Source organism: Pectinophora gossypiella, chromosome 23 (genome assembly GCF_024362695.1).
Source record: "Pectinophora gossypiella chromosome 23, ilPecGoss1.1, whole genome shotgun sequence".
Lineage (NCBI taxonomy): Eukaryota > Metazoa > Arthropoda > Insecta > Lepidoptera > Gelechiidae > Pectinophora > Pectinophora gossypiella.
The window spans coordinates 10689978-10714745 of record NC_065426.1 but is presented as its reverse complement, the minus strand read 5'-3'; the positions used below and the strand labels follow the sequence as shown (position 1 = coordinate 10714745).

Genomic DNA, 24768 nt, shown 5'->3' with positions numbered 1-24768 from the left:
CGATCGCCAACGTTCATACCACGTTGAACACACCGGTTCTCGTCCGATCACCGAAGTTAAGCAACGTCGGGCGCGGTTAGTACTTGGATGGGTGACCGCCTGGGAATACCGCGTAATGTTGGCTTTTTACATTTTTTTAATACAAAAATATAGTAACACAGACGCTTTCTGAGACAGAAGTAGCAGAAATAACCTGAGAGTTAGATTTTTTCGAGCTTACGTCCTAAATCTATGGAAATAACTACCTGATTCACAGCGTTGGAGGTTTGTTAGTTAGCTCATAGCACAGAGAAAAGTCTCCATAATACTTCACCATAATTACTTTTTGTCTAATACATACATACATACATAAACTCACGCCTATTTCCCACCGGGGTAAGCAGAGACTATGGAATTCCATTTGCTCCGATCCTGACATACTTTTGCTTCCTCCACACTACGTAATCGATCGTTTCATACGCACGTCGGTTCAGAGTGGATTGTTTTGTCTAATCAATAATCATACATGTCATAATATTCATGTTCTAATTGTAATTAGTGTTGTTACTTATAAAAGACATCAACGAGCGCTTTATTTTAATAAATTTCTTGCTCAGTATAAACTGTAACAATCAACAAAGTACGAATACGAACCTATTTAGTTGAGTAAGTAGGTTAAAATTCTATTCAAAGTCTATTTATTTTGTAGTAACTGAATATCAAAAATTCAGCTAGTTGAGCGAGTTCCACCGTAGACCGCATCATCGGTTACTATCAGGTGAAATTGTGGTCAAATGTGAACCTATATAATTTATAAAAAAGATATTTTAATACTAGTATTAATAAAAACTGCAAAAAGCCAACATTACGCGGTATTCCCAGGCGGTCACCCATCCAAGTACTAACCGCGCCCGACGTTGCTTAACTTCGGTGATCGGACGAGAACCGGTGTGTTCAACGTGGTATGAACGTTGGCGATTAATCAAAATTGTGATACACTATTGTAAATAGTAGCTACCAGGGTAGCCAAAACCATGAAGTAACTGTTAATCGCCTAGCTCATGTATCTATGATACGACATGTTCGCTAGTCAGTTGTGTCATTCATGACTCTTCATGAGTCTTTGCTTTTACGGTTGTGTATCACAATTTTGCGCTATCAATCGCCAACGTTCATACCACGTTGAACACACCGGTTCTCGTCCGATCACCGAAGTTAAGCAACGTCGGGCGCGGTTTTAGTACTTGGATGGGTGACCGCCTGGGAATACCGCGTAATGTTGGCTTTTTGCAGTTTTTTTTAATATATTTTTTTATAAATTATAGGTTTTCGTTTGACCACAATTTCACATGATAGTAACCGATGATGCGGTCTAGGGTGGAACTCACTCACCTAAGCTGAATTTTTGATATTCAGTTGCTACAAAATAAATAGACTTTAAATCGAATTATAACCTACTTACGAAACGAAATATTCTTCCGTACTTTGTTAATTGTTACAGTTTATACTGAGCAAGAAATTTATTAAAATAAAGCGCTCGTTGATGTCTTTTATAAGAAACAACAATAATTACAATTAGAACATGTTTATTATGTATGATTAGACACAAAATAGGTAATTATTATGGTGAAGTTTCTCTGTGCTATGAGCTAACTAATAAACCTGCAACGCTATGAACGAGGTAGATTAGATAAATCTATATGTATATTTATAGGACGTAAACGCGAAAAACATCTAAATCTATGGTTATTTCTGCTACTTCTGTCTGAGAAAGCGTCTTAGGTTACGCGATATATTTGTATTAAAGATCTTTTATAATAATACTATAATAATAAATATAGAATACCGCGTAATATTGGCTTTTTGCACTTTTTTATTAATATTTAAAAAAGACTGTCATATTGTAGGTATGAATATTTGTTCTGTCCTTTCCAATGAAGTCGCAAATGATGAAATTATTTTTATTTTTTGCTTGGATTATATTAAAGTGACGATTTTACGACAACTTTTTTTACAATAATTGAAAAAAAAAACAATTTCTAAAAAGAATCATTAAATGAAGACTTTACCATACTCTTATGGGTTAGGCAGAAGATCAATTTTGTAGGTAATAATGATAAAAAGCACTCAAAAATAAATCGAACGCAGAAAAAAGACAAAAAACAACCGCCCCCGGGTGGGCTCGAACCACCAACCTTTCGGTTAACAGCCGAACGCGCTAGCCGATTGCGCCACGGAGGCGATGGGATCTGGGTCGAAATTACGCAACCCATGTATTACACGTCCTAATACAAGTACTGTATCTTATAATAGTTATTTATTTATAATAAATAACTTTTTATTTATAATAAATAACTTGGTAGTTCTTTATTACGAATCTGGTGGGCTAAACTTAATTTTAGTTTAGTTTTGCACTGGTGCTAATTCCTGTAGACACCATCTAATTTTATTCTAAGTTATAATGTCATTTTCTTATCCGCCGTAAAGGAAAGGGACGGATGATTGACAGCTCTTAATTTCAGCTCTCCCTTTTGTATATCTTATAACCTATCTAAATCATGTCGATTAAATTAGGGTGTTGTAGTTGGCCGCCCTAAGGCGTGTACGATAACGTCAATGTGTAGTGTCTGTGTAAAACGAGGTTTTTTGTATGAAGTCCCGGGGTTTGCTTCAGTGCAAAAGAGATAGAGCGCGTTCCAGAAATGACAAACTAAAATTCTATTGGTGTCTGCCAGAATTGACACCATAAACAGTTTAAAGCAACAGGTGACGTTATTGCTCGTTACTTTATTCCAGGCAACCATTTATTTATTTTATTTTAACCATGACATGTGGAGAGGTTGTCTGTCTGTCTATTCCAATAATGATATCGAACTTATTTTTTATTTATTAAAATTAATTCAGGCAACTAAGGCCCATACAACATATACCTTAACCTAAAAATACATGCAATATTATAATTAAAATAATAAGTTCAATTATACTGTATGTTTAGGTTTAAACATACGAGTATTTACTAGCTCACGCTTCTAAAAAGCGTCATCTAAAAAAGATAATAGAGAGAGCCTTGTGAAATAGTAGAAATATTTATAAGCGCCTTTTGAAAATTACATTCTGACATAATTTCTTCGACAAAACCTCTCGATTTTATTCAATTAAATTCGTTCTGGTAAATTTAGAATTTTGAGATCCGAATCACATCCCAATGTGATTTTTAAAAAGGGGCTTACGTGGATTCTCTACTCTATAAGTCTATAAGGCTACGAAATACCCTATGTTTTGCTTCGAAGTAGCCAAAAAAGCCACGTAGCCAAGAGTGAGGTGTAAATGGTTTTCATTCTGTGAATCTAAAATTAGTTAGCTTATATTTTTATCAGTAAATCGAAGTAGAAAAGACATCAATGAAATAATTATATAGTTGAATTAAATAGATCTAATTTTTATGCTAATGCGATGCTAATATTAATTAATGTATAAAATAATAAATAGTAACTCATATAGCTTTTTGATTATTCTCTTTTTTTATAATTTTCCTTTTCCTTAAAATAAAAGACAACAAGTACAAAATATAATTTTATTAACTTTCTTCAGTATTCAAAGTCTTACAATTAAAAAGGTACTTATATTATCTTATCAAAAGTATAAAACTGAACGCAACTTCACTCCACCACTCTTTTATCACTACTATATTGCTTTAAGTAATTTAAAGGCTGTATAACCGACTTACAAGGTTTACCAATAATTCTTATTTTGTTAGAAAACTTTGAAACAGTACAAAGACAGAAAAGTCTCACAATGGCTGACAATGAGCAAAAATTTTACACAATTTTTCATCAAAATTTACTGGAATTTCTACACATCTTCCTAACCACAAATTTGGCTTTACAATACGCCTTTAAGAATTTACAAATACTTTATAAGTACAATACAATCCATTAAAAGTCTAGCTCAAAACTAATTTTCCCTAGACATTATACAAAGCAAAATAGTTCAAAGAGTGATCACTAGATGGCGTTATACGCCAAAGCCGAAAATGGCTGCCGACCGACGGCGTGGACCCAAAAATGGTCATATTTTTTTTTCCTTATTCAAAAGCCGTTTTTCGATATTCACTTCTCTGGTAGCTTGATAACTGGCATCTGGGAGTATCCCCAAGTATTTTCGCAGTGGTCGACCAAGTCTCTTTCGGCTTCAGTTAATACTGACAGGTCAATTTCTTGGCTGTCCGTAAAAGGGTCTGTGTACGGGAAGTGGACCAACACGCAGCTAAAGTCGACCGATTGGCTTCTGCAACCGAGTAGTCTCCGCATTTTCTCTTGAGAATCCACCTTGATGACGTAAATGTCGTTTTCGACGCAGAACGCCTGGAGCAGGACTTCGTGCATATGTGTTGCGCTGTCTCCAGGGGGCGCTTCTGCCGTCAAGCAGAACAGGGCTCCATTGCAGTTGTTTGACAGGTACTGTATGGCGGGAAGAAGGCCAATAGTCAACCTCTTCTCCACACAGGCTCGCCTTAACACCGTTTTGATGCATTGGCTGACAGGACTGCAACAATTAAACATATTTGGTCAAAATATTGAAAAATAAAAGTAAAAAAGGGTCTCCCCGGCGGGGAATCGAACCCCGGTCTCCCGCGTGACAGGCGGGGATACTAACCACTATACTACCGAGGACGATGTTTATCCTTGGAAATAGGTCAATAGCCTCAGTTCAAAGTTTAGCGACCCCAGGATTCGGGTAAATGTATCAATGTTGTACCGTTATTCATTTCAATAAATTAATTCGTTTTTAATGAGTTTGTTCGCAATGAAAATTGGATTGCACTGAATATTTTGAATTACACAAGGATATTCCAATTTTAAAACTGTAACAAGAGTTCTACGCTTTCTTATATTTTTTTTTACACTTTTTCTCATGAAGGGAGAAAGTGCAAGTCAAGAAACTGTAAATTTAAACCGGTAACTTGTTGCACCATATTATTTTGCTGATAATTACCTTTTAGCAGCCACGCCGCTGAAGGTCTCACTTTTGAGGGGAACAGTTTCGTTGTACATCTTGCTGCTTCTGATGCTCTTAAGCTCGAAATTGTCACAAATTGTTGAAACTCTCCTTGAGTTGGGTGAAATTTTCACTGATATTCTCACAAGTTGTTGAAAACTTTGCGAGATTTTCACTAAGTACTTCTTTCACAGATTCACAAAGTTCAGTTCTTTCTTTTATTTCACAAACACTTGATAACACTTCACGATTGCAATCCAGATAGGCGATGGCACGCGACCTCGAAAGTTATGTCACAATAATTTCACAACTTCGCTGTCTGCAGTGCTGTGTGTTCGCTCCGAAGGTTTCCAGTTGATTGTGAATAACATGACGTAGCGTCAAGATTTTATAGCAGCGTTCGCGCACGCGCGTCTCGTATCAGTGTGTGCGTGGCGCTCGACCGAGCGGACGGAGATTCCTCGGAAATCCGCGAGGAAATCTACATCTGTTGTTAATTTGTGACTGTGTGAGTGTTTCATATTTATAGATAACGCTACAGGTGAGTCTGTGTGCGCATTTCTCTGAAGCTACAAGTTTGTATCATGTTCCAACATGCTGGTAATCGGTACCAGTTTAGCAAGAGCTTCCCCCTCGACTGGAAATACGACTGGTTTGTGAATCGCGAGGGGTCTAATTACTTTTGAGGTTATGGGCTGTGTCTGTGTGCGTTTGGTATTATCCGAGGCGCTTGGAAAACCCACGCGTTGACCGCTGGGTTTTGAGATAAGGAAAGAAGTAGCGGTTGCAGGAATTTCTAAATCAAGCCGCCGGTATTGCAGTATTTGCATTTTACTCTGTAAATAACGTGCTAAAACGGCCTTCGATTCAATGAATGAACGTACGTTTGGAGATCCGCTTTACCTTTCAACATTGGGAATTTTGGGTTCGAAACTAGGTACGTTAGATCCGTCTTCGGTAGAACGATTTTGTAATTGTAATTACTGTGGTCACTACCATTAGTTGTTTTGTAATGTAGGGTTTTTATAGTTGAAAGAATGTTGAATTTAATGGGTAAAGCCCATTAGGTGATTATAAAATGCTGATGTTTGTTGTAATTTACACGGTAATTGAAAACGAAGAAACGTGTAGCACAATGTTTGTGTTCAATCTTTATTATGGCATGATGGTAATTGCTATTATGTCCATTTTTGTCCTACCTACCTCTTAGATCTATTTTCCGTTTGTTTTTCAATACTTACATAATGAAATTCGTTTTGTCTTTTGACCCATATCCTAACCTCATACAAAATTTTGCAATATCGGAACGTTTAAAAACAAAAGTATGGATGCATTTCGAAAAAATAATGCACGATGGTTCGGAACCACACTGGCAGGAACAAGTATGGACAAGTAGGACAACGTAAACAATAGGGAATATCCTGGGATTATCAAAACTGAGTCACCCCGTCTTTACAAAAGGGTCCTAAAAAGGTCTTTATGCTAGCTCAACATATAAAAAAACAAAAGCGAACAATTCAAAAGCCATAACTGCGCAGAAACCCAGAAATCATAACCAGGACGAACTCATAAATATAAATGAATGATATACTAAAGTCACACGTGGCTAAGACAAAATATGGTGACCTAAAACCACGTGTGCGGTTCGACGGACCATATCACACTTTGTTTATTTTATGAGACAGTTGTGTAACCAGGGCGGTCTTTGACATCACTGATTCATCATACTCTGAAGGCGTGTCTTCTTATCATAATTGCCCACGAGACAAACCGTACTTCTGTTGATTAGATTCACTTATCAGGTGTCTAATGCATTTAGCCATAATTTGATCAATTAGTGAAGGTACGTGAGAAATCGAACGTATATAAAAACCGTGTTCTGAAAGGAATTTTAATGTCCTTGGTTATTTGAATCTGTTTCGCGATTTGGAAAAGTCACGTATGTTCTTAAATTGGGGCTAAATAATGGAGAAGATTTAATTGATGCTTTGTCTACTTCTAAGTTGTATAAAACTTAAGTCATTATTAATCGTGCTGGTATTCCCTTCGGGTTGGAACGTCAGATTGACTGTGGCTTCTATAAAACCGAACCTGAAAGTTTAGGTGGAGTAAACGAACTAAAACTTTCAGACTTGTCAGACAATTGCAAGGATCTTTTTTTGTGACGTTTACATTACTTTTTGACTTTCGCAATTCATGACTGTGACTATTTTATCGTATACTGATAGAAACGTGGCCTTTAATCTACTCTATCACACTGCTCTACTTTGACTCTCTGTGACCTAAATAATTTGAATTAAGACAATTCTTCATTTCAAAAATTTTATTCTACCTACAACTCACATTATGGTCTAAATTATTTATTTAAATCAAGTTGGAACGATCGGTTACAGGTAAAAAATGAAGCAGAGCTAATTAGAATTTCAGTAATCATAATTAAGTTCTTCTACAAAACATTGACGTTTTCACAGAAGTCATAGTCACGTGTTGAGTTCACTGTCGAACTACTTTCATATTCAATATGCCTTTTGAAACAATTTGTCATAATAAAATCAATACTAAGTTATTCATCTTTACTACACTTTCACGCATTATCGCTAGCGATAAAATCTACACCATTATTATCACCTTCAATAAAATTCAGGTGTTCACTATCTTCATTATTGGCATGTTATTAATTAGGTATAAATATTACACTTAATCTGGCTTTACCCAATTCGCATGATATTTGATAACACCAGTTCTGTAGAATTGTTTGTTTTGTTCAACTGATAAAATAGTAACCAATTTGTGGAAATCCGTTTGGTTTGCGTACAACATTAAAAGTTCCGTATTATTGAATTTTATATGCTGTTATTATATTTATTATCTGTTACAAGAATTATTATGTCCATTTGAGTTGTGGTTTTGTCTCGTACCAAAAACAACAGTAAAGTCAATAAATAGATGTATAATATTATTGTGATTTTGTTTAGGTTAAGTTAACCGCAACAAGTTATCGCAAATATGAAAAGTCCCCGCAAAAGGGGAATTTCATTTTTAACTTGTTTACTTCTTTATAATTTTATTATTCCCTACATAAAGTATTTCAATTGTTGATAACCTTAAATGTCCGTAATGGGCATGAAAATTGTCTCAGAATAAAAAAAAATCTGCAGTTTAAATAAATTAGGAGTCCACACATTGGTACATTTACACCACGAGGCAAAATTTTCTTTAAAAATTTTATAGTAGCAAATTATCTTTCTCGTTCACCAGACTTTGCCTAAAAATATTTTGTATCTGTGTCGACGATATTGTACACAAACATTTTTTCAAATTCGATCTCTTTTCCTTCTATCCGTTTTACATGGAATGCTCCAATTTATATTTTTTCTCAATTACTCCCCTCCTTACAATTATTACATTAAATTCTCCTTACATTAAATTATGAAATTTTGATTACTAAATCCAGACACAACTAAAATTAAAGAAAAACATTATCTTTTTTCTATTTTATTTATTTATGAATTTTAATCAATAAAAAATAATAAGTACGACATTTTATCGCGTTTCTCTATGACGTCACAGGTTGCTTTTTCATACGAATTCCATAGTAATTTCGTGTTTTGACGTTTAGTAAAAAGTAACTGATTTGAATAGTTGGAAACTAGCCTATTTAAGCGAGAGATTCACGTAGAATTATCAACGCGAGAGTTCTCCAACCTCTGACATTCAGTTATCGATCGTATTACTAAGAACACTGAGTCAAGGTTGTATCGGGGTGGCTTGTCCCACTGTTAGCGATAAAATAACCCGGGTATTTTATGGATAAACCGTTATTTCTTTATTTACTTACTATTGTTTTTTACTACAGCGGCCTCGGTGTACCAGTGCTTGAGCGTTGAGCCGGAGGTCCTGCATTCGATTCCAGGTGAGGACTTTTTACTTATACACGCCTATTTTCCCCTACATACCTGAAAAATGCATTTTCGGAGGTTTGTGACCTAACCCGTATTGGGCTGGTTTTCCCTTCGCGGGTTGGAAGGACACAGTTGCTTCTGTAAAAACCGGACCTGTCAAATCTTCAGGTTAGGTAAGCGGACCCCCAGATAGCACTTGGTGTCTCATCATCATCATCACAAATAGTTGACAACCGATGATGTTATCTCCCGATGATGAGTTAGCCGCTCGCTACTAGTCGCTATTGGGCCAAACACCCTGCTCCGTTTTCGAAGAACGTGGAACTCTGATCGATTGACGACCGAACAAATTATTGAGAAGATAAATTATGCATAGGTTCTAAAAAGTTGGTAAATGTTGACATTGGATGATTTGACAAATAAGCAAAGGTAAATTGGGCCTCGTGTGCTGAATTTTGTACGTTTCCGGTCAAAGGTGGAGTAAAAACGTGCTTTGATTTGCATCACGCATTTGTATCGTGGTCTCTTTAAAATCACGTCGAAACAAGAAAAAAGAAACATTTATTGTGAAGCTGTGTAGGTACATACATGCAGTGTCAAACATTATAAAATTGTCTCAACAGCATGTCCATGTCGGCCGTACAATATTACAAATAATGTCATTATTAAGCATCAAGGAATTAAATAAGTACCTAATAAATAGTCACATTATAAACATTTGTCAATTTTAAATTATCATTGTTGTTGAAAATATTCATTCAAGTCATAAATCTAGTTGTTCGATAATATAATATTTTTATTATTATTTTTATTTATAAAATTCCATATCAACTAGCCATTTTTTTAGACGCTTTTTAAATGTCTTACCCTCTAACAATTTTATTTCGGTGGGTAAGTGATTGAAAATTCGAATCAAAAATTTAAAATTAGAATCAGAATTGAGTCGAATCAAGAAAATACATATTTACATACATACATACATAAACTCACGCCCGTAATCCCTAATGGGGTGGGCAGAGCCACAAGTAATCAAAGACAACTTGCAGCCACTGTTGATACGATGTCGTAAGCTGGATATGATGAACCTTATGGTGATAAGGGAAAATACATATTTATTTAATTGAAATTGTATTTTTTTTAATTGAAATTTCGCAGCTAAGATCTACATAAGGTATAGTTTTGTCCCCTTTCGGCTTGATACCCCCGTTCCGTTACACCCTGTATATACCTACGTAGTTATATGTATTATGTCCAGTCACGTGCCTTTACTGGGAATGTTCCTAAAGTAGGAATGTTCCCGTTGTAAAAACTCTTTTTAACCCCCGACGCAAAAACGACGGGGTGTGTAAATGTGTATGTGTCTGTCTGTGGCATCGTAGCTCCCAAACGGATGATCCGATTTTAATGCGGTTTTTTGTTACACGCTCAGTTTGCTTGCAAGCATATGTGGGATCTGACATTTGAAACACTTATGTCTTCTGAAACCAGTGAGCTGGTCTGCTGTTGGTGTACCTTTTATCTGGGTAAATTACTAAACTTTCCTTTTCGACGGATAAGAAAATCAAATTATAGGGTGTGTACTGGAATTATTAACAGCCTCCGTGGTCTAGTAGTTAGAGCGTTAGGCTCAGGATCTGGAGGTCCGGGTTCGATTCCCGATGGGGACATTGTCGAAATCACTTTGTCCGAAAAAGTAAAATGATTCCGCGCTTCGGAGGGCACGTTAAGCCGTTGGTCCCGGCTATTAGCCGTAAAAACACCTCCACCAAACCCGCATTAGAGCAGCGTGGTAGAGTATGCTCCATACCCCCTCCGGTTGATTGAGGGGAGGCCTGTGCACAGCAGTGGGACGTATATAGGCTGTTTATGTTATGTTATGTTTTATGTACTGGAATTATCGCAACTATGTATATTCACGTGAATACATAAACATACTTACTTCACGGGAAAACGGGTTTTTGTACCTTATAACACAGATTTGGTTGTTGTAAATATTTTCCTTGTACATTACCTGTTAGAGTATAAACAGGGAAATAATATCAATATTCTGGGTTTTTGTGATCCGTGCGGAGTTTCCCGTATTTACGAAAAATGTTTGTGATATTTTGTAAATTTGTTTACCTTAAATATGGATATTTCTCTGCTAGATTAGAGTGAATAGGCATTTACTAGGTAAAACATTGACCTTCAACAAGTTTATCCATGATAATTAAGTTGAATAAATGATTCTGATTTCTGTGTTGGTGTACCTTTTTTATAAATAAATAAATGAGGTCCGGAGGGCGAATGGGAACAGTCGGTTATGTTGTAACATGGTTGTAACGTTTGACGTCAACGACATCATTGCGTCATATCTCTAGCGGGGTGAACAGGATGCAGCCATTGGAGCCGGATACTTGGAGCCGGACTTTTGGATCATTCGTTTTCGATTCGCATTTGAAAATATATACCTGTCTCATGTTGCAAATTACAAGTTCTGATGTGTTGTGTGAAATGGACAGTGTCAGAGGGGGATGATTCAGCTCATTATTCTGAGTTAATATCAAGTGGAATTTTCCATCTCGCCGCAGAAAGGCATAAAGGGTATTCAAATTCAAAAATCTCTTTATTCAGTAGGTAACATAGTTACACTTTGAATCATCAATTTTTACATAACGAACGTCTCATCCGCATAAAACTCCTGCAGCTTCTCACAACCTATACAGGTTAGAAGCTGCAGGAGTTTTATAAAAGAAGCTGCAGGCTATACAGCCGGGGAAAAGAATCTGCAAGAAAAACCTCGGCACAGGGCCCTAAACGTTCTTTAAAAAAAAAAAACATAAAATATTGTTATACAATTGAGTAATTTAGCTGCCTAATATCAGTTCTCAGACAGTTAATCCCATGAATTCATATCATATATTACAATTACATCCCACTGCTGGGCAGAGGCCTCCCCTCAATCAACCGGAAGAGATAAGGAGTATATTTCACCATGCTGCTCTACTGCAGGTTGGTGGACGCGTGTGGAATAGTAGCCCCAGACCGATGACTTCAGGTTAAAGAAATCTTTATTCTCAAAAGAAACTTACATTTCACTTCATGAGAACTTCATCACCAGCCCATTAACATCCCCACTGCTGGGGCACGGGCCTTCCCTATGGATGGATAGGGAAATCGGGCCTTAAACCACCACGCGGGCCCACTGCGGATTGGTGGTTATTAACGACTGCTAATGCAGCTGGGACCAACGGCTTAACGTGTCTTCCGAAGCACGGAGGAACTCGAGATGAAAACTTTTTTTTATGGTCACCCATCCTATGACCGGCCTTTGTGAAAGTTGCTTAACTTCAACAACCGCAGACCGAGCGCGTTTGCCGCTACGCTACCGAGCTCCTCAATGAGAACTTAAACTTAATGTAAAAAATATATAAACGGTGAGCGTGCATGAGTTGTAAAAAGCTACTTGTCACTCAGTGAAACGACTTAGTCAATTCGTGGCTAATAAATATTATTTAATTTAATTTAAATATCTTAGCGTCATTTAAAAATAAATACAGATATTAATAGCTACTTTGACGCAGAGGCTTATAATTTATTAAAAAGCAAATATTACTAAGAACACAATTGTAAAACTAATATTAATAAATAAATATTAAAATGCAACACATATCAGCCTATGAGGTAAATGAATATAATATTCCTTCGCTTATATTACTGGAATTGTCCTTCTGAATATTTTTGTATTTAATATATTACCTATATTATTATATATTCGATGAATTTCGTTGGATCATAAATGATTATCACGTATTCATCGAATACTATTACGATCCAAACATGAATTCGAAAACAAATTCGACGATCATTAGTTTAGGCCTGTGCTGGATTCGAACCCGCGACCTCGACGTGAGAGGCAAGCGTTCTACCAACTGGGCTACCACGGCTCCCACAGCTCGCATCTCTAGTTATGATTACTTACTTACATAATAATTATTACTATTGCAATAAAGATATAAGCCACGCGTTATACAATGTCTGGATGTTATGTTTTCCTTATTTTCACTACATAGTATAAAACAAAGTCGCTTTTTCTGTCCCTATATCTCTAAGTACGCTTAAATCTTTAAAAGTACGCAACAGATTTTGATGCGGTTTTTTCAATAGATAGAGTGATTCAAGAGGAAGGTTTATATGTATAATAACATCCATTAAATAGCAGAGAAATACTGTTATTTTTGAGGTTTTTAATGTGATATCATAAATAATTTCATTTTTTCCTCAACATTGCACCCGAGCGAAGCCGGGGCGGGTCGCTAGTACTATATATTTTCATAACAAAATGTACTTAATTAATCAGAAAGCATTAAGTGTTTAGATAGGCATCACAATAATTAGTAAGAATTCCTATTTTCGCCATATGAATCATATTAAAATTTATTTCCTTGAAGGGTTTTCCTACTTATCTATACTTTGTTATCTGAGCGATAGTCTGAACACAATACAATAAATTATCAAACTTAATCTGTAGATTGTTTCTATACCTTGTTCATTGGCAATAGAGGATATTATTGAACTTTATTTGCAGTGTAAATTGCACAATTTCATGAATATGTTACGAAAAATTCTTCTGCGAAATACTTGATTGATAAAAGGCACGTGTTATGATATTATTTATAGAATCGTTACTCAGCCTGTATGGAGATTAGCGTGATGGTATTGAAGCGTGTAATGATAACCGATTTTTTTTATTAATTGCTAGACGGATAATGATAAACTGCGTGGTGACAGATTACCTAGTTGCACATGTTGCATATATGAACTAAGTATCCACACCTCACCGAACAACCCGGTCATCATCAGCACACTCTCCCCTCAAGGAGCCGTCCATTAATCATGCGAGACTCAAGAGGGGGGAGCGGTCCATGAAAAAATCACGAAATATCATAAGGGGCAAGGGGGGGTTTTCGGAAAACGCGCGATACTGAACCGAAAAGCGGCGTTTCGAAAATACATGTGATATAGGATGGAGGGGTAGTCTTAAACCTCACCATGTATCACCAAGGGGCAGGGGGGGTCAAAAATGCCAAAAAAAAACATCACATGATTAATGGACGGCCCCCAATCAACCGGTGGTATGGAGCATACTCTACCAAGCTGATCCAGTGCGGGTTGGTAGAGATGTTTTAGACAAGCAGCAACAACGGTTTAACGTGCCTTCCGAAGATTGGAATTATCTTACTTTTTCGGACAATCAAGCGACAAAGGACAGTCTCACAAATTGATAATTCTCAAATGTGTAAAAGTTATTTCAGGGTTCTGTTTATCCTTTTAAAGTTCGGTTCACTAAAACCTGAATTTTATAGTTGTTTGCTTCAGAAAACGGTAAGTCAACTCACTCACTCACTCAAGGCGAGTCACGAGTTTTTGAAAGAAAGAAAGAAAGAAAATATTTATTTCCATATTGGACGCCACATTTACAAACATAAATTACAGAAATTAAAAAAAAAACAAAGACAAAAAGACAAATTAAGACATTAAATACACAATGGAGGCGCCCAAAATAAAAAAAAAGGATCTTCCTCAGCATAATGCCGTGACACGCGCTAAGCACGGGCCGCGGCGCTGGTATCATGGGAGACCTAACATTTGGATTGTAATTAATTGATATCACGTGTTTCCAGGATGGTTCTTTTACATGGGACTTATACATAGCTGGCGATGAGTGGGTTTGTAGCCATTCAAACTCAAATTCATTAAGTATCATAGTTACATATTCTATCGTTATTTTTCACATAACGAACGTCATATATTATGCGTACAAAACTACTGTAGCTTCTCACCTGTATAGCGTCTAGGACCATGTGTCGAGGTGTTTCTTGCAGCTTCTTTTCCCCGGCTATACAGGTTGTGAGAAGCTGCAATAGTTTTAGGCGGATGAGACGTTCATTATGTAAAAATTGACGATTCAAAGTGTAACTATGTTACCTACTGAATAAAGATATTTTTGAATGTGAATATACTATACACTTCTGTCTTCTCCGAAGGGATTCAGGCGTGAAGCTATGTTATGTTTATGTCAACGTTTGATAGTGTTAAAGTTAGACGTAGTAAACAGTTTTCAAGGTGAACGAATTTGCTTATCTGGGATTGGTAGATAAGGGATTTATGGTTTGTAGAAGGGTCTTTTGCATAGTCATGGAGGTTGTCTAATTAATACACAGAGAAAGAGATAGCTTGCTTTATGGAGCCTAATACTTTCTAGGGTTTTTTTTAATAATATAGGCTCGTACTCGACCACAATCTCATCCAGCCGTGGTAGCCCGCTTGGTAGAACGCTTGCCTCAGATATTAGTTCTGTGGCCTAAACCAATGATAGTCGAATTTGTTTTCGAATTCATGTTTGGATCATAAATGATTATCACGTGCCAACCGGTGAAGGAAAACATCGTGAGGAAACCCACATTCCCGACAAATGCATTTTCGGAGGCATGTGACCTAACCTGTATTGGGGTTGGAAGGTCAAACAGGCAGTCGCTTCTGTAAAAAACCGGACCTGTCAAATCGTCAGGTTAATTAAGCGGACCCTGTAAAGACGGGGTAATGCTGGGGAGATGATGAGGTAGTACTACCTAATCATATTTCACGTGACTAAGTGCAGGTTTGCCCCAAATGGCACTAACTACTTGGCCGGACAAATCGGTTCTCACTCGGTGGAACTAATTAACAAATCGTAATAATTATATGCAGAATCTGCCACCTTTCGTGGGGCGGACTATATTTTGAACGGGGTTAAAAAAGTCAAAGCAATTTATCTAAAAAAAAAGCAATATTGCTATTTGACACTTGATTGCATTGCGCACTTACTTTTTTACACGTGACTTATCATTGTAGATTTGTCACGTCAAAAAAAAAGTACGTGAGCAATGCAATCCACTGTCAAATAGCAATATTGCTTTTTTAGATAAAAACTGGAAGCAATCTAGCTTGGCCCACATGGAAGTCTTTAAATAGGCTCCGGACACAGGTTGGCCGCTGCAAGGATAATCTCTGCAGTTGGGGATATCTGGTTGATGGTTGCGTGGTTGCGATGATTGCGAGTGTGGAGTATCACCACAAACTATGGCTCACCTTTTGTGCTGTCCTAAGTGCCCTAACACCTGCACTATTAAAGACCTTTACGAAGCCACTGACAATGCCGTAAGCGTGGCCAATTATTGGTCAGCAAAAATTTTGTATCGATCGCCATCGACTCGCAAAGAAGAAGAAGATAAAAATGCACTTACTTTTATATGCGCAAATGTCGAATTGCTTTTTAAATGAATTGCTTTGATGTGTCCTTTTTAACCCTCCTGGAATTATATTGAGTCATTGTTTTCTAATATGGCGGAAAATAAATTAACATAACGATACTTAATGTTGTTTGTTTACAAAGATAAGTATCAAACCAGTTATGTAGAGGCATAAAATGTTTGTCACTATGATAATTCAATACTTATGTAGATAAAAGTGTCAATTCATCCTAAGTTCTGTTTATCGTGGGTGATATTTCATATCTTCTTCGCCCTAAATTATGTGTATATTGGATATAATGTAGATTCCGTTATAACCCTGTTCGGAGAACGCATGAATTACATCGTAGGGTCCCTGGTTTGAATCCCAGTTCGGGCTCTAAACTATGAATTCGAATTCATGTTAGGATCATAAATGATTGGGTCGTGTACTAGGTTGAAGATACTAAATAAACACAGTTAATGAAAAACATTTTCTTTTTTCTATTTAACATACATACATGTTTTTCTATGACGTCACAGTGTGCTTTTTCATACAAATTCCATAGTGATTTCGTGTTTTGACGTTTAGTAAAAAGTAACTGATTTGACAAGTTGGACCCTATTATGTATCTATGTAAACAGTTGCTAGCCATTGCTCAATGGCTCAAATTAACTTCAAAACGTTTTTTCGACTCTGCTCCGCACCACCCAAATTCCATGGTAGTTGCGGCTTCCGGATACATCCCGCTTAGGGACTGTACTGAAAAGTATCCGAAGGACAAAATATACGATCCCGACGACCCGATTACTCTAGCCATAGAGGCGGCCAATAAGCTCGCGACACCAAACACTTCAGAACCCCGATACCGACCCCGCCGGCATGGTCGACGATTTCCCTCGTTCAGCGCTTATCACTTATCGACCCCCTAGGGTCGATTAATTCTTTCAAGTATTCTTCCTCTCAGACGACGCCCTAAGCCGAGGTTCGCGCCCAACTGGGCACCCTCAGGTCTGTTGTCTCAAATTTTATACCGTGTGAGAGCCCTCAGCGCTCCCCATTTGTCCGGCCAAGTAGTTAATGCCACCTGCGGCAAATCTACAACAAGTCACGTCAAAAAATAAATATGTAAACAGAATACATTTCCAGTCTGCAATCAAAATCATAATTACTGTTTGTTATGATTCTATTTGCCCTAAGGTTATTGTGAATCGTGAGCAAAGTGCAAAGTACGGGCTATTTATATACCTACAACGGATGATATTTAAAGCTTTATTACCTGATTATAAAAAAACGGCGTGCGTGTATGAAACGATTGATGAATGTGCAGGAAGCAAGAGAATAGAAATACAAATATACTTTCATCATCATCAATTTAAGAGCCACGCTCTTGTCGGTGTAGCATTTTCCATTCCAGTCTATCAAAGGCCAATTCCTTAACTTCCCTATAAGACACGACGTTAACCTTTTCTTTAATCTGTTCCATGTAAGCTCTTCTTGGTCTTCCCCTTCCTCTCTTTCCTTCTAGCTTTCCTTCTATGATGTTTTTAATGAATTCGTCGTGTCTTATTAGGTGTCCAATCATCTTGCCTCTTCTGTCCTCAATAATTCTCAGTAGTGCTAGTAAGAGTAAGGGAAAAGAGACAAATATACTTTATTACACCAAATTAAATGAAATACTTAGTTACAAAAGAGATTTAACTAGGTGCATCGCAAATGGCGGCCTTTATATTTCGAGGCGAGGAAATAATGAAAAATAAAATGTTGCGGGTGCAAACTATAAGTACAACTTATCAATAAATACATGCATACTTATAAATAAAAATTATTTATTTATTTATTCAAGTAACAAGACTCATTGGGTTAGTATGTCTACATAATGGCTCCGATTCCTGCAAACAACTCCTAATTTTATTAGAAAAGGAAAGGGACGGATGATTGGCAGCTCTTAATTTTATGAAGAATGAATAAATGAATGAATAACCCGGGCGAATCAAAAAGGTATCTCGCTGGTATGCAAACCGTTTGACGTGTGCTGTCAACTTAATTCTGTTGGGTTATTAGCCAGTGCAAAGTTTTTATAGCGTTGTTTTAGATTTGTGCTTAAAATTGACGTGTGTTCCATGAATTTTATGTTTGTCGATTACCCGTCCATTTCCATTTCGGCGGATAAGAAAATGACAGATATAAATTAAAATAAAATTAGATAGGGTTGGAAGGTCAGACAGGCAGTCGCTTCTGTAAAAAACCGGACCTGTCAAATCTTCAGGTTAGGTAAGCTGACCCTGTGATAAATGGGATAATGCTAGAAAGATGATGACTTTTGTAGTATAGACTAGATGGAAAGTAATATAGTATATCAATTATGAGCAGTTATAGATCAGATGTAGTCCTGAACACTTGTTTCTTTCGATCTCCGGATAGTTGATCCTTGCATAGCGACCCTGCCATGTCGCGTGTTCGTTGTCGCTAAGTATCAAGTAACGCCGATCCTTACGCTTTCTGTAAAATAAAAATATTCCTCGAAGACATTATCAGGGTTTATACCTACGTCAGCCACTACCAAAATAAAACGTGTTAAAAATAAAAAAAATATATTAACGGTCATAAAGTCATATTCACACTGTTTGCGAATTTACTCGCGCGACTACGCACGCAACCGGTTCATATACTTGCGCAAGAGCATAAAATATTGACCAATTCACCTCGATCTCTGTGTTCCATGATCTTGAACGTTACTCTTATAATAGAGAGGACCTAGAAGTTAGTTGTCACAAGACATTTGCGGGAAAAACTAAAGAAATATCTTAAAATAATGTAAGTAACCTTACTATTTTTTATATATTATTTTATTAAGACTTAAGTGAGAACACTAAACAAAGTTCAAGTTATGCTCGTTTAAGCTGCGCTTGCGCAACGGTCGTCACATATTGTTTGTGTTTTTTGCAACCAGTCCGCGCCGGCCGGCGTCGCCTGCGACGGGAAATACGCTGTCTTTTTTTGTGAATTCCATTTATTTTTAACTTTAATACGGTTTCAACGTTGGAATCAATTTGCAACTCAGTTATTTAGAACGGAATTTCCACTATAGTTTTTATTCCACTATAGTGAGACTTACAGTTTTATTTGTCCAAAAAGTTAATGTGGCATGGTACTAAAGTGTATATACATACATATTAATGCTCGTGACCGTGCATACCCATAGTTAAAATATGAATGACTTCACATCACTAATTAAAGAGCCACGCTCTGGTCGGTGTAGCATTCTCCATGCTACTTTTTTAGGGAAACATAGGACAGTGGTTTCCCTCTTGCCTTCCGTCCCAACATTTTTCTTAAAAGAGATAAATAGAAAAAGAAAACGTTTTTGTCACCTTTAGATCTGTCTTTATTTAGTCATCAGAATTTCATAATTTATCTTTGACCTAGAAACTACCCAATTATTTGCAACTTACATTACTTGCATCCGTTTGAGGTTGTTTAACAAGATAACCATCAGGGGAAACCCACGAAGAGGAAAAGGGGAGGAACCTGTTCCTCATATCAGGACTGACAGTAACAGGCCTTTTATACAAGGCCAATGTTTTGTGCGTTACAAAAAAAAACCTAATGGAAAAGCTGCCAATACTGATCTTCTTCTCTGTTCCCTCAGGGTTACCATTGTAACGACTTCTAATTTACATCAGTAAGTAGTAACCGGGACCAACGGCTTAACGTGCTCTCCGAAGCACGGATGCGTCTTACTTTCAGCCACTCGGGTAGTCAGCCTGTAATGTCTTAACCAAAGTGATTAAAGGGATCAATAAGTGTTTTTACGGTATGTCCCCATCGAGATTCGAACCCGGGATGCTGATGACAGTGATGGTACATTTCGACGTATTTTGATTAAGTCCTTTTTGGAGAAAATTGGAGAAATGGAGATGGACTGAAACTCTAAACCAGCGAGCATGCATAAAGTCTTTGATCTTCTTCTTATCGTGTGGGCTGTACGGTGGATTACTAACCTCATCAACCCTGGTGTCAGGGTTATTATTGAGCCGCGAAAGGCCCCAGACATGACTCATGTAACAACTACTTACTTACATCAGTATGTAGTAACCGGGACCAACGGCTTAACGTGCCTTCCGAACCACGAATCATCTTACTTTTTGGACAATCAGGTAATCAGTCTGTAATGTCCTAACCAAATTAAGGAATCACAAAGTGATTTTTGTGATATGTCCCCACCAGGATTCGAACCCGGAACCGTGAGCCCAACGCTCAACCACTGGACCACGGAGGCCGTTGCAATATGCCAGCAGGATGTGAGTCAATGTAAGTGTATATTTATCACGGGATTCCCCGATCTGATGCTGAAGTTAATATTTGATTTTTTACGTTAATAAGTTAAGCCCCCAGAGTCCCTATAGGCCTTCATAAACATAAACATAAACAGCCTATATACGTCCCACTGCTGGGCACAGGCCTGTCCCTTAATCAACCGGAGGGGGTATGGAGAATACTCCACCACGCTGCTCCGATGCGGGTTGGTGGAGGTGTTTTTACGGCTAATAGTCGAGGCCTTCACCTAGGGATTATTAATTGGGATTTTGCCGTTTATGGCATTAACCATGGTATAACAAAACCGGATATGCTCAATACTATAAAAAGCCACCATTGCGAACCGTTGATGACGTAAGTGTTACCAATGTGTTACCATTAAATTGGTATCTCCAACAATACCAAAACAATTTATTGCATTTACTTAAATCATATTAAAAATACATTAATCGATTTGCAACTTAGTTATTTAAAACAGAATTTCCACTATAGTTTTATTGTTTTAGTTTGTTATAGCCTTTTTTGGGCTAAATAAGTTATTTTTCAAGCTACAAGGAAAGAGAGGAAGGGGAAGGCCAAGAAGAGCCTACACGGAACAGATTAAAGAGAAGGCGAACGTCGTGTCTTATAAGGAAGTGAAGGAATTGGTCGTTGATAGACAAGAATGGAGAATGATACACCGACAAGAGCGTGGCTCTTAAATTAGTGATGATACTTTGATGTAGCCTTTTTAATCAACAAAGTAGTCTAGAACAAAGCCTGTACTCTCATATATCTTACTGTTCGTTCATGTCATCATCATCAGCCGTACGACGCCCATTGCTGGGCATAGGCCTCCCCCAAGGATCTCCACGACGATCGATCCTGCGCTGCCCGCATCCAGCGGCTTCCCGCGACCTTCACCAGACCGTCGGTCCACCTTGTAGCGGGCCTACCCACTGAGCGTCATCCGACACGTGGTCGCAATTCTAGAACCTTTCCGACCCAGCGGCCATCGGTTCTCCTCGCTATGTGTCCTGCCCACTGCCATTTCAGCTTTGCAATTCTCCGAGCTATGTCGGTGACTGTAGTTCTTCTGCGGATCTCCTCATTGCTGATTCGATCGAGCAGGGAAATACCGAGCATAGCTCTCTCCATTGCCCGCTGAGCGACACCGAGCCTCCTCACGAGACCCTAAAGTTCCTAAAGTTCATGTCGTTCATGTATAATTTATATATTTAACTAGCTTTTGCCCGCGACTTCGTCCGCGTGGCGTGTTATAAAAGAGAGATCTTTGTGTGTGTGGGAGTGCGCATATCAAATTTCAAGCACCTAACTTATGCAGTTTAGATTTCTTCATACAATTTCCTTCCAACTCCTATTTTTTCAAAATACAGCCATAACTAAACTTTACATTTACTAAGGTATGCATGCATGCTAGATTGAAAATATCTATCTTACGCGGATTAGATTTTTCATACAAAAGGATTTTCCCGCTAATTCCCGTTCCCGTGGGAATTCCGGGAATTCCATTCTTAGTGCACCTCTACGGTACCTAAGCTACGTCCCTTCCAAATTTCATGTGCCTACGTTTAGCCGTTTAGGCTGTGCGTTGATATGTCAGTCAGTCAGTTTCTCCTTTTATACATATATTTAGATATTGTAAGTCTCTCAGTTGAGCGAACTGTTGAGCTAGCCTGTATTGAACTCAGCCGGCTTATTGTATTGAGCGTATACAGACCCCCCGCTTCATCTTATGATCTATTTGAGAAAGTTATTGATGAAGCTCTATGCAAATTATGTAATAAAAGCAAACATGTTATCGTCTGCGGTGATTTTAATATTGATATTCTGGAAAATTGCTCATTAAGTACTACATTCAAATCTTTATTTCTGTGTTATAATCTTGTAAATCTTTTTTCAGAACCAACCCGAATCACGTCACAGTCCGCGAAATGTATCGATAATATTTTTAGTAACTTAGAACCTTGTGATAAATTAATAATTAATAAATTAAAGTCAGATCACTGTGGTCAACAAATATCTTTCAACTTATTTGTTGACCGCTCACTGAAAAAGGATGTTACATGCAATCCCATATCAAGTAGTCTTTTAGAACAATTCAAAGATAATATGTCAAACAAATTACCAGAACTTCCTTACTGTGATGACCCAAATTTGTTATATAACTCCCTATTTAATCTAACAAAATCGGAATTTAATAAAGTATTTAAGGCAAAAACAATTAAGAAAGCAGACACACCAATTTTTAGTGACTGGGCGACGGTAGGAATTTATAAGAGTAGAAACAGGTTGTATGAACTTTACGAAGAAAGAACATACAATCATAGCGTAGCTTTTCACGACTATGTAAAACAGTATTCAAAAGTTTTCAAACGTGTTTGCGTTACCGCGAAGGCAATGTTTGTTAGCAGTAAAATTAAAGGTAGCTCAGATATTATTAAAATGACTTGGAAAGTTATTAATAGCGAAACTGGGAAAGTCAAAGCACGCGATCTCGAGTATCAATTACAAATTGACGGTAAACTACTCACAAATGATAAGCAAGTTGCTGAAGCTTTTGAAAAATTCTTTACTGACATTCCATTTTCGACTACCAAGGACTTGAAGTCATCTCCTGCACTCGCTCAATCACTTGTAAGGGAGCACATAGATACGTCCAAAGTAGATAAACTAACATTTACACACGTGAGTCCTAGGGACGTCTTAAGAGCTTTTAAATCTTTAGAAATCAAAAAGACTGCAGATCTTCATGGTCTCTCTGTTAAAGTCATTAACTCCGTGATTGATTGCATAGCTCCCTATCTATCATGTATATTTAATAAATGTGTAGACAATGGTGTGTTTCCAGATTTAATGAAGCACAGTAAAGTCATTCCATTGTTTAAAGCTGGTAGTACTTCTGACCCTACTAATTTTAGACCAATATCTATACTACCCACGCTTAGTAAAATATTTGAAAAAATTTTATTACTGCAATTACTTCAACATTTCAATTTAAACAATTTAATGTCTAATAAACAATTTGGTTTCACAAAGGGTCGCTCAACAACCGATGCTGGTGTTGAGTTAATAAATCATGTTTTTCAGGCTTGGGAGGAGTCCAAAGATGCTATTGGTGTCTTTTGCGACCTTTCCAAAGCCTTCGATTGCGTTTGTCATGATATCTTGATCGCGAAACTTCGTCACTATGGAATAACTGATAATGCCATCGCTCTTTTGGAGTCATACCTTAGTGGCCGCGTTCAGAGGGTTGATGTGCATGGCTCCAGATCGTGTGGATCTAACGTCACTATAGGCGTCCCGCAGGGCTCAATTCTAGGTCCATTTCTATTCCTAGTTTACATAAACGACCTACCTAGTCTTGTAAAACATGAGGTGGTGCTGTTTGCAGATGATACCTCCTTACTTTTTAAAGTAAAGAGACGACAAGATTCCTTTGACGATGTAAACAACGCCATTTCAGAGGTAGTGGATTGGTTTACTGTAAACAACCTGCTACTTAATGAAAATAAAACAAAATATGTTTATTTTACGTTATCGAATGTTAGTAGGCCCCTCGATTCTATTATTGTAAAAAATAAGGAATTGGACCTCACGGATACTGCTGTATTTTTGGGAATTACTTTGGACGCTAAGTTGCAATGGAGTCCTCATATTGATAAGTTGTCCAAAAGGCTCAGCTCAGCAGCATTCGCGGTCAAAAAAATTCGTTTAATAACCGATGTAGAAACCGCGCGATTAGTTTATTTTGCCTACTTCCACAGTCTAATGTCGTACGGCATCTTGCTGTGGGGTCATGCTGCAGATATGAACAGCATTTTTGTTCTGCAAAAGCGAGCCATTCGGGCGATTTACAAATTGGGACCCAAGATGTCACTTAGAAATAAATTTAAAGAAATTAATATTTTAACTTTGGCATCACAATATATCTTTGAAAACTTAATATATGTAAAAAAACATATAGGATTATTTGCAAAAAATAGCGATCGGCACATTGTTAATACCAGGAACAAAAATAAACTTGCTTTACAAGTCAGTCGATTACATAAGATTACTAAATCTTTTAAGGGGCAATGTATACGTTTTTACAATAAGATTCCCATTGACATTCAGAATTTGCCTTTCAACTGTTTTAAGACAGTAGTTAAACAAAAACTTTACAAAAAAGGTTATTATAAAGTTAGTGATTATTTAGAAGATATGAATGCATGGGATTAACTGTCTGAGAACTGATATTAGGCAGCTAAATTACTCAATTGTATACCAATATTTTATGTTTTATGTTTATTTTTATTTTTTTAAAGAACGTCTAGGG

The 24768-nt window shown here is 37.3% G+C and overlaps 2 protein-coding genes and 5 non-coding genes across 8 annotated transcripts in view; 3 read left to right on the top strand and 4 right to left on the bottom strand.

Annotated features, from left to right (window-relative positions):
* The first annotated feature begins 5 nt into the window (after positions 1–5).
* On the top strand, positions 6–124 carry LOC126377662 (5S ribosomal RNA). Its single transcript, XR_007567963.1, has one exon. It is a non-coding gene; the product is annotated as a 5S ribosomal RNA (ribosomal RNA).
* Positions 125–836: 712 nt separating this feature from the next.
* LOC126377661 (5S ribosomal RNA) lies at positions 837–955 on the bottom strand. Its single transcript, XR_007567962.1, has one exon. It is a non-coding gene; the product is annotated as a 5S ribosomal RNA (ribosomal RNA).
* A 188-nt stretch (positions 956–1143) lies between these two features.
* LOC126377670 (5S ribosomal RNA) lies at positions 1144–1264 on the top strand. Its single transcript, XR_007567971.1, has one exon. It is a non-coding gene; the product is annotated as a 5S ribosomal RNA (ribosomal RNA).
* An 882-nt stretch (positions 1265–2146) lies between these two features.
* Trnan-guu (transfer RNA asparagine (anticodon GUU)) lies at positions 2147–2220 on the bottom strand. Its single transcript has one exon. It is a non-coding gene; the product is annotated as a tRNA-Asn (tRNA).
* A 1319-nt stretch (positions 2221–3539) lies between these two features.
* LOC126377615 (growth arrest and DNA damage-inducible protein GADD45 alpha) lies at positions 3540–5329 on the bottom strand. Its single transcript, XM_050025458.1, has 2 exons — positions 4975–5329; positions 3540–4524 (listed from the first exon to the last, which is right to left on the bottom strand). Exons 1-2 carry the CDS (start codon positions 5031–5033, stop codon positions 4089–4091), a joined length of 495 nt encoding a protein of 164 aa, XP_049881415.1. The 5' UTR covers positions 5034–5329; the 3' UTR covers positions 3540–4088.
* Positions 4581–4652, bottom strand: Trnad-guc (transfer RNA aspartic acid (anticodon GUC)). The gene has a single exon. It is a non-coding gene; the product is annotated as a tRNA-Asp (tRNA).
* Positions 5330–5401: 72 nt separating the features above from the next.
* The window catches only part of LOC126377598 (electron transfer flavoprotein beta subunit lysine methyltransferase-like), a 49427-nt gene continuing 30060 nt past the window's right edge, over positions 5402–24768 (top strand). The window contains exon 1 of one of the 2 annotated variants that reach the window (XM_050025415.1): positions 5402–5518. The gene's annotated coding sequence lies outside the window, so the exon portion shown is untranslated. Of the gene's footprint in view, positions 5519–18784; positions 18948–24768 lie in introns of those variants that run through there. The other variant, XM_050025414.1, reaches the window with a different exon arrangement.